At 37.5% G+C, this 16037-nt stretch overlaps 1 protein-coding gene across 2 annotated transcripts in view; it reads left to right on the forward strand.

The window, feature by feature from the left end:
- Positions 1–9073, forward strand: part of TC2N (tandem C2 domains, nuclear) — a 58534-nt gene extending 49461 nt beyond the window's left edge. For both annotated transcript variants that reach the window (XM_004475399.3, XM_004475400.5), the window contains exon 12: positions 6147–9073. In XM_004475399.3, coding sequence (XP_004475456.1) covers positions 6147–6257 — 111 coding nt within the window. In that variant the 3' untranslated portion in view covers positions 6258–9073. The remainder of the gene's footprint in view (positions 1–6146) is intronic.
- Positions 9074–16037: the final 6964 nt, after the last annotated feature.

The raw sequence follows: 16037 nt of genomic DNA on the forward strand, positions 1-16037 counted from the left end.
ACCTGTTAGCTTTCAGGGAACTAATAGGGAGATTTTTTCTGTTTGGGGTTCATTGGGACTTCTTTTGAGCCCAGGAGTTTCAAATAGAACCTTGTGACCAGAGTCTTGGTGGGCTTTTCAGCTGTAACAGTTACAGCTTTGTTCTCCAGCAGCTGCCTCTTAGGGTTTTCTGGACCGAGTCTTATGGCTATCTTTTGACCAGCAGGGTCCCTGCTGTTATGGCTTTACTCTGACCAGCTACCTTCCCTTGTTTCCTATACTAACCTGCCTCAACTCTCCCTCAGAGAATTTATACCCTTATTCTTAAGAGGGAACTGAAGGGTAATGGTTATTTTTCTGTAGCTGCTTCCTGCTGATTAGGGTCAGTAGTCCTTGCCTAACGGGGTGTGAAACTCTCTGGCTATTGAAGTTCAGAGAAGGCAGGTCCAGCACCATGGTTGGAACTGTATGAAATCCCCATGTGACTTATACCTTGTTTTGGAAGGCATTGATTTTGGAAAAAATAAACTTAGAATTTTGAAGATACATGGTCCCACTAAAAGGATAAAGAAGATGGTAGTAACTGGCCCCTAAAGGAGGGGCAGCCATGACATACTGGACCATGAGACTGAGAAAGGCCAGTGGCTACTTTCTCCCAAAATTGATTGGCTTGATCTTGTAGGTTTCAAATGCTATCTAAGACTGTTTTAGAGTGATTTACATAGAAACAGCATACCTCCTTGAGGAACAGGCAGGTTCCTCCCTGTGCTGCTGTTAGCTTGTTTAGGGCTCTGTGGTTTTGCAGCAACGTGGTGGCAAGGGAGTCTATTTGTTGTCTAAGGGTTTCTAAGGTATGGCTAGTTTCTTCTGTGCTGTTGGTTAACTCTAAGGAGAGATTGTGGTAGGCCTGCTGGGTTTGGTATAAACTGCCAACCCCAGTTCCCACAGCTGTGGTTATGCCTAGGACAGCTAGATAAAGGAAGTATTAAGTTTTTATCTCGAAATTCTTCCTTTTTTCTATGGACAGTTTAACAGTTTGTTAACAAATGGAATACAGAATATCATCAAAGTTGAACTGAGTAAAATTCTTCAACATTGAAAATTAAGAACTAAATGTTACCACAAAATCAAATCTTGTGAAATCTTTTACTTAAATGCAAATATTTGGAATTTCTAAACAATCAGGCCTTCTATATTAAAATTTACCTTTTTCTGAGCTTTTCAACTTTAAAGATCCTAAGAAAGTTCAGTTTTTTCAGTACCACTGACTAATTCCATGTGGAAAAAGGGAATATAAATATTTAAATAAAATTTCTTAAGTCTTTGGCTATCAAACTTATCTTATTCTGTGTCATCCTGCCCAGGTTTCATGTTTAATATGGACACTGTATGCTATTAACTAGATCAAGTTACATTTGAATTCCTGGGAAACATCAATTTTAACATTGGATGTGATAGATAGTACTGCTGTCTGGGTGAATCTTAAAAATGTTTAGTAATTTACATAGAACAAGGATTGGTCTTTTGCTAGTCATTTCAATCTTGTTTTCTTTTATATTTTCTTTCTTTACTCTGAGTGGATAAGTGGTAGCTCTCCATTATCTTTTATTTTAATCACAATGGTTTGAACTACATTTAAATTCCAAAATCTGTATTATTACTTTAAACCTTCCACTTCACAAGATGTTATTACCAGTCTGCTTCAAATCCTTAAAACATATGTGCATATTCAAAAACTAACTTTTCGGTTCACTTGTTCATAAATTTTACCTAGAATATTTATTAAAATTTTATAGTTTTGCTGTTCTGCATTCAAGAAAGTATATAATAGCATGTTTTTTTAAAAGCCATGAGGCTTATGCTGTTAATTCAGTTTTTCTGTATCACTAAGCCTCAATTATCATGTATCAATGGAATAGGAAATTTACTTGAGATCTTTTTCAGGATAACTTTTATGATGATACCAATTACTTGGTTTAGATTCTGTTAAATAACTCTGGGCAGGTCTTTTTGGTCATCTGTTCCCTATGGTTTCTCTGGCAACCTTAGGGACCACCATGACAGGTTGATCAAATGTGGACTCAAGTTCTCCCATCCCTATACCAACCAAAACATTCTCATTTAATCTGTTTTATGTATTGGGGTTCCTTATAAGATTTTATTTGAAGGGACCTTTCATTAAAGCAAGAAAGAAAGTGGAATTTTTTTGGAAACAAATAACCTCCAATCTCTTTATTTAAAAGAATTAGAAACTGAGGCTCAGAGAAATTAATTACTGGTAACAGCATTGGTTAGTGATAGAGGTGAAGGGGGAATTTAAATCTCCTAATTCCCTGTCCACCTTGCCTCCATGATATGTAACCATTTTTGATATCTTACATTTGTATAATACTTTATAGTTTTCCAAAGTTTCTTCACATATATTATCTAAAGTTACATAAGTGATAGGTGTTATGAAATTATTTACTATGGAACAACAATGGCTATTTATTAGATTTCAATTAAAGTTGCAGTTTTATTTAATGGAAAAGGTGCTTAAAATGTACATTCTGTACCAATCTAATTTAAATCATGATTAGCCTCAGTTTAGTTAATCTTTACAAGTATGTTTTTGCGTTCAATTTTAAGTTACGCTTCTAGATTTATTGAATAAGAAAGACTACTAATAACTATTTTGGGGGAAATGATTTTTCCGTATCATACATTCAATTTTTAAATTGAATCTGATCATGTAAAATAGTCTTCAGAATGACTGAGTTTAAGTGCTTTAACATTTAAGTTTCAAATAGAGAAATCCAACAAATTTTTGGGTAAATAGATGTTTAATCGAACATACATAAATCAAACATCCATATGCCTTCACCTGTAAGAGTAATTAACTATTTGAACTCAGTTTTTAAAATTTTTAAAAATAGTTTTGAAGAAGCTTTAGATTATATAAATGTTACATCAAAAATATAGGGACTTGGAGTTGTCCTAAATGATATTGCAGGGACAGATGCTGAACATTATATATCCTGCCATAACCCACTGAATGTACTGGGGGAGAGTGTAAACTACAATGTAAACTATAATCCATGCAGTGCGGCAGTACTCCAAAACGTATTCACCAATGCAGTGAATGTGCCACAATGATGTAAGAGGATATTGATGTGGGAGGAGTGGGGTGTGGCATAGGGTATATGGGAACCTCTTATATTTTTTGTATCCTTAAAAACAAAAAGACAATTAAATAAAAAATATATAGGGAATACCCATATACCCCGCCCCCCATCCCTCCCACACTTTCCCCCATTAACAACATCTTTAATTAGTGTGGTACATTTGTTACAATTGATGAATGCATGTTAAAGCATTGTATTAACCACAGTCTGTAGTTTACATATAGTTTATACTTGACCCTGTACAATTTTATAGGTTTTGAAAAAATGTATAATGGCTTGTATCTGTCATTACAATGTCATGTAGGACAATTTCAGTGTGTCAAAAATGCCCCCATGTTGTACCTATTCTTCCTTCTCCCTACCCTCAGAACGTCTGGGGGCCACTGTCTTTATATTAATGACACAAGTCTTCCATTGCTAGAAAAATAAGTCTACTTTTGTCCGTATTGCTTTCCTCCCTTATGTTTGTTCATTCATTAATCTTGAAGAATTGGGGATGGTGATGCCCACTCTGCTTTCAGTTGAGAGGGGACTTAGATCCCATGGGGCAGATGGGTGGAACTGTATTGCTTGTGTGAACTCAGTTTTCATTACAGGCATACCTCAGAGATTTTGTAGGTTTGGTTCCAGACTACTACAATAAAGCAAATACCACAATAAAGCGAGTCACACAAACTTTTTGTTTCCCAGTGCATATAAAAGTTGTTTGCTCTATACTGTAGTCTTTTAAGTATACAATAGCATGTTGTCTAACTAAAAAATGTATATACCTTAATTTAAAAAATACTTCATTGTTAAAAATTGCTAGCTGTCATCTGAACCTTAAGTGAGTCAATCTTTTCCTGTTGGAGGGTCTTGCCTCCAGGTTTATGACTACTGACTGATGTGGGTGGTGGTTGCTGAAAGTTGGGATGACTATGGCAATTTCTTAAAATAAGACAATCATGAAGTATACCACTCTTCCTTTACAAAAGATTTCACTGTAGCATACAATGCTGTTTGCTAGCATTTTACCCACCGTAGAACTTCAAAATTGGAGTCAGTCTTCTCAAATCCTGCTGCTGCTGCTTAATCAACTAAGTTGATGTAATATTCTAAATCCATTTTAACAATGTTCACAGCATATTCACCAAGTGTAGGTTCCATCTCAAACTACTTTCTTTGCTCATCCCTAAGAAGAAATTTTATTGTGAGATTGCAGCAGTTCAGTCACATCTTAAGACTCCACTTCTAATTCTAGTTCTCTTGCTATTTCCACCTCATCTACATATATTTCCTCCACTGAAATCTTCAACCCCTTAAAGTCATTTATGAGGGTTGGAATAAATTTTTTTCCAAGCTCCTGTTAATGTTGCTATGTTGACCTCCTCCCATGAATCACAAATGTTCTTAATGGCATCTAGAATGGTGAATCCTTTCCAGAAGTCTTTCAATTCATTCACCCAGATCCATCATAAGAATCACTATCTGTGGAAGCTATAGCCTTAAATGTATTTCTTAAGTAAAAAGACTTGAAAGTCACAATGATTCCTTGATCCATGGGCTATGGAATGGATGTAGTTTTAGTAGGCATGAAACAATATTCATCTTATTAAGAGCTCTTGGCCGACCAAGTCCATTTTCAGTGAACAGTCGTATTTTGAAAGGAACCTTTTTTTTCTGAGCAGTGGGCTTGAAATATGCAAAAAACATATTTTAAACAGATGTGTTGTCATCTAGGCTTTGCTGTTCTATTTATGGAGCACAGGCAGTAAAGATTTAGTGTAATTCTTCTGGGCCCTAGGATTTTCAGAATGGCAAGCGAGCATTAGCTTCAACTTAAAATCACCAGTCCCTAATAAGAGTCAGCCTGTCCTTTGAAGCTTTGAAGCCAGGCTTTGACTTCTCCTTTCTTATTGTAAAAGTCCTAATTGGCATCTACTTCTAAAATAATGATGTTTTGTGTACATTGAAAATCTGTCTTTTTTTAAAGATTTATTTATTTATTTCTCTCCCTTTGCCTCCCCTCCACCCCAGTTGTCTGTTCTCTGTGTCTGTTTGCTGTGTTGTCTTCTTTGTCTGCTTCTGTTGTCAGCAGCACGAGAATCTGTGTTTCTTTTTGTTGCGGACCTCCAATGTGGTAGACGGATGCCCTAACCACTGGGCCAATTCCGCTTCCCTAAAATCTGTTCTTTAGTGTAGCCATCTATATCAATTATCTTAGTTAGATATTCTGGATAACTCCCTGTAGTTTCTACATCTGCACTTGCTTAAGGGAAAGTTGTGTGTAGTTTGATCTTCTGTCTAGACTACTAAAACTTTCCTTGTATCAGCAATAAGTCTGTTTGCTTTATTATCATTCATGTGTTCACTGGAGTAGCAGTTTTAATTTCCTTTAAGAACTTTTCCTTTGCATTCACAACTTGGCTAACTGGCACAAGACATCTAGCTTTCAGCCTGTCTTAGCTTTTGACATGACTTTCTCACTAAGCTTAATCCTTTCTAGCTTTTGGTTTAAAGTGAGATGTGTAACTCTTCCTTTCATTTGAGCACTTGAAGGCTGTTGCTTATAGGATTATTAATTGGCCTAATTTCAATTTTTTTGTGTTTTGGAATAAGGAGACCTAAGGCGAGGGAGAGAGCCAGGGGAACGGCTGGTTGATGGAGCAATCAGAACATATACAACATTAATTGATTAAGTTTGCCATCTTATATGCGTGTGGTTCATGGTGCCCCAAAACAATGAAACTTGTAACATCAGAGATCACTGATCACAGATCACCATGGCGGATATAATAATGAAAAAGTTTGAAATATTGTAAGAATTACCTAAATGTGACACAGACAGAAAATAAGCACATGCATTTGGAAAAATCATGCCAATACATTTGCTCAATGAAGGGTTGCCACAAACCTTCAATTTGTAAAAAACACAGTATCAGCAAAGTTCTGTAAAATGAAGCTCAATAAAACAAGGTAGACCTGTATTGTGTCAGGTTAAACGATTGTCCTCTTCTTTTTCAGATTTGGATAAGCGAGGACAGTAATAACACTGAAGCAGTGAACCAGTGGAAAGAGACAGTTACAAATCCAGAAAAGGTTGTTATCAAGTGGCACAAATTAAATCCATCTTGAAGACTTCATATATAAATTTGGTGAAGAATTTGACATTCTTTTAGAAGACTTATAATTTCAATTTGCTATGAATGAGAATAAACAAAGCGCTGTCTTTGCCAAGACACTTATGAAGACCATAATTATAATTTATAATGGATTTGATGAAAAATTAATTTTGATGAAGAATATAATGAATTATATCAGATATCCAGAGTGAGGGAAATGTTTTAAAACTGAGCCAAAACAGATAATAAAATAAAGGGTAGTGTTACTGGGGCAACTGAGTAAATTACAAAATCAACAAGAATATCACTAAAGATTATGGCTATGTTATGTTTTTTGGCTTTTTGAAACTTTACCTAGATATTAAAACTCTAGTATATCAAGTCTCTGTTGATACTATTAGATATTTAGAAGACTTTTTACCACAACTATTTCAGTGTTAGGCAGTTTTTATTAGATCTTGGCTCCATTACTTATCCCTTGATACACATTTTCTCTCAAAGTAAAAATGAATGGTGCCTTTTCAACATTTTTTTTGGATTTGGGCAATTATTTACCCATTTTTTGCAATTTTTTACCCTGAGTTTTGCAATTATTTACCCATAAGGCATCATATTGCTACTTTGTAAGCTATTTATCTCCAAGAAAGTAAATCATTTCCTTCAGAAATACGAAACTATATTGTGGCAAGAATAAATTAATACACCAGAAAAGAAAGTTTGAAGTATAATTACAAAGCTAGAATATATACATTGCTTTATTTTACTCCCTCAAATCTTTTACTCTTTGTTTTATTTAGAGTTGGAATAAGATTATCATACATGTTGCCCATCCTATTTAGCAGAATGAAATGAGCCTAAATAGAAAATTCATTATTTTATAGTAATCACTTCTTTGTTTTTATTTTTCTAATTTCAGTTACTTGTTTTATAATCCACAATGTTACAAGATTCCCCACACTTTTTAATAACTGTACACTATGTAGCAAATATTTTCTATTAAAATTCTTTTTTTGATGCTCAGTAGAACTTAGTATGTAGGAAAATTTTACTTTAGTTGGCTATTTAAGCTATTGCCAAAAAGAACAGCTTTTTGGAGAAACCAAAAACACCATCTATGATCTTAGAAAATTTGACTCTATTTTTGTTATTGAGTAGACCAAATGCTCTCCTTTCATGGTCTTCCTTTTTTTTTTTTTAAGTCAGTACCAGGGATTGAACCCAGTACTTCATATATGGGAAGCAGGTGCTCAACCACTGAGCTACCCCACTTCCCAGTGAGAGTTGGTTTTTTGTTTGTTTCTTTTTAGGAGTTACTGGATATTGAATTTAGGACCTCATACATGGGAAGCAGGCACTCAACCACTTGAGCTACATCTGCTCCCCATGGTCTTCCATTTTTATTATTTTGTAACATACATGCCAATAGATAGATGGTGCTATTTTCGGCCAGAAATATGCCCTGCTTTAGCTCCAGCACACCCTCTTCTTTCCAATTTCTGTGTTCTGTATATCTCATTACAGTTTTTCCAAATAAGCGCTTAATTCTCCTTTTCCTAGCACCACTTCCAGAAACTACAGAATGTATCTCTTTTACATCTCCTTTGCTCCTACTGCTACATTTTATGGTACTCCAATAGAGGTGATATATACTCTGCCACTGTGCAATATGAAGTACTTTTAGATTTTTGAAAAATGACATAGTGGACATTAGTCACATGAACTTCTAAGAGAAACCACCTTGTTTGTAGTATTTAGAACTTGAGACAAATGCAGCTATTTATCAGCCTTTAAAGAAGTAAGTTTATTTGCTTTTAGATTTTATTGTTTTTTAAAAAAATCTAGAACTTTATTTTAGCTAATTTCTGTGTTCTTTTAATGCTTTTAGTTCAAAATTCTAATATATGTAGTCATATATATAACTAGATTTTTAATTTATTTAATTTTCAGTATTTTTGCAATATGTGAATAATGTGTAATTTGATGGGAAAGCTTTTTGGTTTCTCCTGTATCTTAGAATCCTAGGTAAAGGAAACAATAAAAAGAAAAAGGTTTTATTTAAACAACTGTTCAAGTAGAGAGGTATGAAAATATATCTACAAACCTAAATAATTTAATTAGGGTTTACTTAAGTCTTTTTAAGGTGAAAAAGTACTGGATACAGCTGATATTTTGGTTGTTTGCTTGAAGCTTTACAGAGAAATTGAAAAGAAACAACCTTCTGTTATAGCTACTCATATGAGAAAATCATGGTAATCAAAAATGAGAGATTATTCCAAAAATAATTTCTCTTTGTATTTGCTTAGACATTTCTTAACATTTACCCATTGGTAACAAGGAGAAGGGAGTCAGAATGATGCTTGGTCACCAGAGAAAGCCATGGAAAGGTTCACACTGATAGCTGAATGTTTACACAGTGCTAATCCTTAGCAGTATTTATAAACTTTCAGATTAAACAATTCAACAGCTGCAGCCCATATCAAGATTTACCAGCATTATTTGGCTTTCATTTCAGTTTTACGTGATTTGTTTTCTTTAAGCAGAACTCTTGAAGAAATAACCATTGAAGTATATCAGTTCCAGCCCTTATCAGAGTGTTAAGAAGGAACCAGTGGGATTTTGAACATATGTTATGTAATTGTGATCTGAAAATAACTTAAACTGAAGTTATGTTTGAATATAGTTATGTGAATCTCTGTGATTCTAATGTACTCAACAAACAGGTGGAAACTCTATTTCCCAGCTGAAATTTCCACTGTTCATTGATCAAATATTTGCTTATATTTATGAAACATTTCAGAAATTTTCAATAAATATCAACTTTTCATATCATTGCAGTAATGGATATTTTTAAAATAGACGTTTTGTTTTGGTGTTGGGTAGGGTATATTAAGAGAAGTACCAGGTTAAATGTCCTTACCCACAATAGTTATGGGGATACTTTCTAGTGTTCTCTTAATGCATAAGCTCTATTCTTGTTCAAAATTAAATTTCAAATTCTTGCAGTTTTGGCTAAAACATGGAATTGAGGAAACTTATGAAAAATGAGCACAGATTAAGTACCATGTCCATTTTGAAATTTATATTTAATGTTTTAAATAATATATTAAAATAGTTAACCCTCCAAAATAGGATTTTATTTTGTGGGTGAATTGTCTGAAGATGAATGCTGCCTATCTTTTTAGGAATTCGCTAGTGGAATTTTTTTAACTTGATACTTTTTAATTAAAAAAAATTTTTTTTAGCTATAAAAGTATTTGTTCTCTAAACAGTGGCTAAAATGACTATTAAACTGTAGAGCTCTGGTAATGGCAATAGATAATCTAGAAAAAGTTTTCATGGTCAGAGATGTCTGAATCCATGATGAGGTTAAATCTCTGAATGAAAAATGTTTTAAATGATGGTGATGTTTATTTAGTACTGGTTTTTATATTCTCATAGTTTATTCTGAGAAACAAATTCTCAGATTCTTTAGAATCTGAGGCAGCAGGAGGATGATAGAAAATATCTGCCCTTCATGAAATGACTAGTTTTATTTTAGCAGAGATAAATGTAATTGACAAAGGCTCCTAATTGTCTTAATTTCTGGCTCTTTCATCTTTCTTGTTTATACAATATATAGATTCTTGAAACAAGTTTTTTTAAAAGAGCCATTTTATATATGTAATAAATAAATGCAAAAAAGTAGTACTTCATGCAAATAACTGTGCTAGCTTCTTAACAGGAATACAAGGATAAGTAAATGATCACTTTATTCTGGGATTTTATATTTTAATAGGAAAAATATGTATAAAGCAGAATTGTAGTAAAAAGCGGGATTTGAGTCAGGTATGGACAAAATGCTTTAGAGGTTTAAATAAAGAAATAATTAAAATGCAGTTGAAGGAATTCGGAAAGGAATTGATAGATCCCTGACCTGAAACTCACAGAACCAAACAGATTGGCAGCACTATTAATTCATGTTCACCAACTCTGCCTAACGAGAACTCATTTCTTTTGTCATTTGACTCACTAACCAATTTTGTCATTTGACTCACTAACCAATTCTCTTCTAACTTTTAATCCACATGCTTCTTTCTGTACTTTTAGTAGGAGATCGTATTTTGTACTTCATAAAGAAAACAGTCAAGGCATTTCTTTAACTTTCCCACCAGCATATTGACAAACTTATTTTTACCCACACCCATCCTCTCACCTTCCATTATGTTAGGAAAGCTAGTCCTTCCTTGTGAATTCTGAATCTAACCCATCCTACTTTTTCAGGAATCTGATTCCATTGTTATGCCCATTCTCTCCTGTTTCTTAAGCCTCCTCTTCTCTACTGGATTCTTTCTGTCAACATGTGGTTGCGCCCACATATTCCATCACTCAAACCTTCCTGATGCATGGCTATCCCAAAATGTGTTTAGCAATGAGTTTGATAGAAAGAACCCAACAGACACAATTTTGGAGGTAAGGTTTTGTGTCTGTACTGGCAAAGGAACCAAAGGAACTGATGGAAACATTACATAAAGAAGGAAATTGTGCAGCATGCTTCTGATAGAGATATCAGAAGGTCCCCCAAATTCCCCTCTGGGTTGTACTATTGTGGATGACTCTACATATGGCCATAAAGATTCCCTTTGGCCCCAGAAGATCTTTTTACCATTCTTTCAGGGGGTTTCGTTTCTTTCTTTTCTTTAAAATTAATATTTTATTTTAAACTTTAAATTACATAAATGTTACATAAAAAATATAGAGGATTCCCATATGCCCCACACCTTCCCCACATATCCTTCATTAGTGTGGTACATTTGTTTCAATTGATGAACACATTGGAGCACTTCACTAAGAGTGGATTATGGTTTACATTATAGTTTATCTTGCACAATTTTGTATGTTATGACAAGATATATAATGGCCTGTATCTATCATTGCAGTGTCACTCAGGACAATTCCAGTGTCCCCAAAATGGCCCCATATTACACCTTTTTTTCCCTCTCCTTCCCCTGAGAACCTCCAGTGGCCACTGCCTCCACATCAATGATAAAAGTTCTTCCATTACTAGAGTAACAATAAATCTATAGTAGAAGAACAGTAAGTCTAGTCTATCATTCATTCCCCAAACCTGAGGATTCTGGGATGGTGATGCCACCTCCACCTCTAATTGAGAGGGGGCTTAGATCTCATAGTGCAGATGAATGGGACCATCTGTTCCTTGGAATATTCATTGTCCATCTTCATCTCCTTGATAGTTGTCCTGGGTGAGTCCAGTGAACTGGAGAGCAGGTGTTGCAACTCTGTTGAGATTCAGGGCCCAACTGGCACATGGAAAACCCAAAGATTTAAGTCACTTGGATGCATACCTATCAACACTAGTACTAACTATAGATTCAAATAGAATGGGCAGAAGAGCCATTTGTAGGGAAACCACAACTGAATCCAACTCTGTCAAACTGGGGAGCATAAATTCCAAAGTAGGGCCCTCTGGCTGGGTGCCAAACTCCTGAGCTGTAGTCCTGTTTATAGTGTCTGGGTGTCTCCAGAGTCCTCAGGAGCCCTGCTATTTGAGGCAATATTTTACTGTGGCAGTCAAGGAGATCCTGCTGAGATGTGCATAAGTGTAACCTCTGGAATGACCTTCCAATTCACTTTGAAGACTCTTAGCCATATAAACTCATTTGTCTTTACCCCTTTTGGTCAAAGTCTTTTTCCAGTTATATTGCTAGTTGGTGCTTGGTAGTAAATCCTTGGTGCCAGGGAGGCTCATCCTCAGGAGTCCCATGCTGTGGGGTAGGTAATGCATTTATATGCTGAGTTTGGCTTAGAGAGAGGCCACATTTGAGCAACAAGGTAACTCTTAGGCAACCTGTAATCCTAAACTAAGTTTCAATTTCAAAAGAAAATGTTCAAAAGTACCATTATCAATAACAAGGACCTGTCAATGGTCCATGATCCTTCACTATTAACTGCTTCTGTACTTGGGGGGTTCTTGCTGTCCCATTAGAGAATGTGGCAGAGCTCCCCAGGATGGAAATTCAATCATCTTTTGTTATTGTGTGGATCTCCACCTACTGTGACAGTGCCCCAAGAACACCTGCTCTCATTCATATACCTTATAGGCATGCCCCCAGTGAACCTCCTTCTGTGCATCTCCCATCACTGACACCCCACACCAGTGATTCTCCCCTGCCACAGTTGTAACCCTTCTGTGATCCAAAACTTCTAGTGAAGCAAGCCAGGCACTGAAGGACAACTATTACAAGACCTCATTGATATGAATTAAGTAAATTGAGCAGACTCACAGATCTACAGTCTGGAAGGTAGGTTTATAGGAGATAGAAAGGGAGTAGAAGGTTGTGAGCCAATATCAATATAGGCAAAATCTGTGATAAGGTAGAAGGATGTAGTTGTGCAGTGGGTGGACATGACAGTGGTACAGTGATTGGGCTGGGCAGTGCTGGTCTGTGGGGAGGTAGGGTGGTGGGGTTGCACTGTCCATAGAACTGGGGGGAGGATCAGGGGAGAGAGCAGATGAACTCTGGGGATTTGTGAGTATGTAATTGAAACTACAACATTGGGAGTGTTCTTTGGGCAAATATGGCAGGGGAGTGTTATTGGTTTAGGGTGTTGGATATGGAGAGCATGTAGGGCAGGGCGCACCTGGGGCAGGCTTCTAGGGAGTGTGTGTGTTCATTCTGTCATACTATGTTGTATCAGTGGGTGGGGATCCACACAATGAACGGGAAGCTGTTGGACTCCCACCCTGGGGAGTCCTGCTATGTTCTCAAACAGTGGGGTGGGAGTCTTTCAAGAACATAGATAGGGGAGGACAGATAAGTATGTCAAGCCCTCAATATGTTGCAAGTAACTATGACTTTTTTTTTTATATTCTTTTTTAAAAAAATGTTACATTCAAAAAATATGAAGTCCCATTCAACCCCACCGCCGCCCCCCCCCCCCACTCCCCCCACAGCAACACTCTCTCCCATCATCATGACACATCCATTGCACCTGGTAAGTACATCTCTGGGCATCGCTCCACCCCATAGTCAATGGTCCACATCATAGCCCACAATCTCCCACATTCCATCCAGTGGGCCCTGGGGGAATCTACAATGTCCCGTAATTGTCCGTGAAGCACCACCCAGGACAACTCCAAGTCCCGAAAACGCCTCCACATCTCATCTCTTCCTCCCACTCCCCGCACCCAGCAGCCACCAAGGCCACCCTTCCCACACCAATGCCACATTTTCTCTGTGGACCTTGGATTGGTTGTGTCCACTGCACATCTATGTCAAGAGGGGGCTTAGATTCCACATGGATACTGGATGCAATCCTCCTGCTTTCAGTTGTAGGCACTCTAGGCTCCCTGGTGTGGTGGCTGACATTCTTCAACTCCATGTTAGCTGAGTGGGGTAAGTCCAATATATCAGAGTGTAGAAGTTGAAGTCTGTTGAGGTTCAGGGCGTGGCTATCATATTGTAAGTCCAGACATTCAAATCCCCTAAATATGTCTTAAACCCCAACACCAACTACAATTCCAGTAAAGTAGCATGAAAGTCTTGTGGAAAGAAATCCCATCTGAGTCCAGTTCCATCACGCAGAAACACCAGCTCCAAAGAAGGGCCATCTGACATGGCAGTGAACCCCATCTGCCATGACCATAGAACCCGTGGGTCTCTTTAGCCCTCAAAAGAACCAATACCTGGGGTTGTATCTACTTTATCTGTCTCTGAGACTCTGCTCAGGTGTGCATAAGGGCAATCCTTCTGACAACCTCCAGACTCTTTTTTAGAGACTCATAGCCATATAAACTCATTTCTCCTTTCCATTTCCCCCTTACTTTAGGTCAAACAGCATTTTTAACTCCTGTTATTATATGTAGACAGGGATATTCTGCTGATTCGCATTGAACCTTTAATTCAAGGTCATTTTCTAGTTGCATCTTCAGCTGGTATTTGGTAGTGATCCCTCGGTGCCAGGGAGGCTCATCCCTGGGTGTCACATCCCACGCTGGGGGGAATGCACTGCATCTACATGCTGAGTTTGGCTTCGAGCCTGGCCACATTTGAGTAACATGAAGGCTGTCAGGAGGAAACTCCCAGGCACAATGCTGCTGTAGGCCTTGTTCTTATTTCAGGCATATAGGCTCACAAGCATAGTCATTAATATCAGGAGCCCACTGTTGGACCCTCATTCCTTCCTGGTTCTTACCATTGCACCTGGGGGACTGCCGCTGCTCCCCTAGGGACCACGACAGAGCCCCTCCGGTCAGTAACCCAGTACCCCCTCAGCTGTTGTTTTTAATTGTTTCCACTATGAGTATATCCAAACATTACCATGCACCCTGGACATATGCCCTGTATAATTCCCTGTCAACCATATATAGCCTGTCAATAACATCCCATACCAGTATTCGTCTGCCACCATTATTGAACCACTCTGTGATCCAAAACTTCCTGTAAAGCGAATCCCAATATAATGTCAGGTTCCCTTACTAGTAAAATGGAATATAGCGATGAGTTTAAAGGTTAGATCTAGAGTACATATTGATTTGAAAAAATTTCTACATCCTATCTTTTTCTTTTTTCCTAATTATTGAGCTTCTCTCCACAAGAGTCTTAGATCACAGTAATTCATATATACAATATACAGTACTCCCACACATCCACCATAAAACCTTTTCCCTTCCACAGCGATAATCTTTTAACTTATTCATATCATATTTACTGAAACTGATGTACAGACTCCAAAACAATAGCTTTCAAACAAGGTGACATCTGTGCTTACAATGTGGTCCATACTTTAGGATATACAGCTTTCTAAATTTTTTAGTTATCCTATGTTTTACATTATGGTTTACATTATTAGTCTGTCGTCCCCTATATGTTTTTGGTGTAATATTACATTTTATATTCATCCTCGTGTACTCTCGTGTAACTCCTCTCTTGCCCCCACATTTACCTTGGTTCCATCCATTCAACATCCATTTTCCCCTCCCCTTGGGGCCCACAGCGACAGCCAATCTCCATTTCCCGAGGAGCCACGTCCAGAGATACTTGCAACAGTGTTCAGGGCCTGACTTGCTCAACTGCCCTAATGCCCTGGGAGCCACCCTTTCTCTCAGAGATACAGTTCTCTCTATTTGATGGCATTAGTCCTCCCCAGGATGTGGGTCCTCCCCAACTTTCACTTCTTGGGTCTCTACCCAATGGTACAACCCACCCTGGCAAAATGAGCATTCAGACATTCCCCAGGAGTCCGTCCCACATCAGACCATCCCCTCCGAGCATCCTAAACAGGTAACCCTCCTAATTATATTTTGATACGATTTTCTCAGCATTTTACTCTCAACCAACACCTGACACTCTCCTATGTTCATATGTTGCCCCTCCCTCCCCCCAATTTTTGGGCAATATTACCCATCCGCCCATCCTGAGCCCCCCTCAAACCCGCAAAGCCCCACCCAAAGGCAACCCCTTGCCCCCATTTTATCTCTTCTTTGTGCTCATACTTACTGCCAGCTCATCATAGATTCCACCCCTGCAGACGTCGGCTCACATCCTTCCTCCACCCCCCGATTTCCTGTAAGCCTATTTTCCAGTCTCTAGCTCTCTGAGGCAGCTTGCTTATTTCATATCATTGAGGTCATGTAGTATTTGTCCTTCAATGCCTGGGTTGCTTCACTCAACATAAGGTTCTCAAGATTCATCCATGTTATCATGTGTGTTTGTAGTGTATTTGTTCTTACAGCCGAGTAGTATTCCATTGTGTGTATATACCACATTTTGTTGATCCACTCATCTGTTGATGG

This window comes from Dasypus novemcinctus, chromosome 3, assembly GCF_030445035.2.
Source record: "Dasypus novemcinctus isolate mDasNov1 chromosome 3, mDasNov1.1.hap2, whole genome shotgun sequence".
In the NCBI taxonomy this organism is placed as follows: Eukaryota; Metazoa; Chordata; class Mammalia; order Cingulata; family Dasypodidae; genus Dasypus; species Dasypus novemcinctus.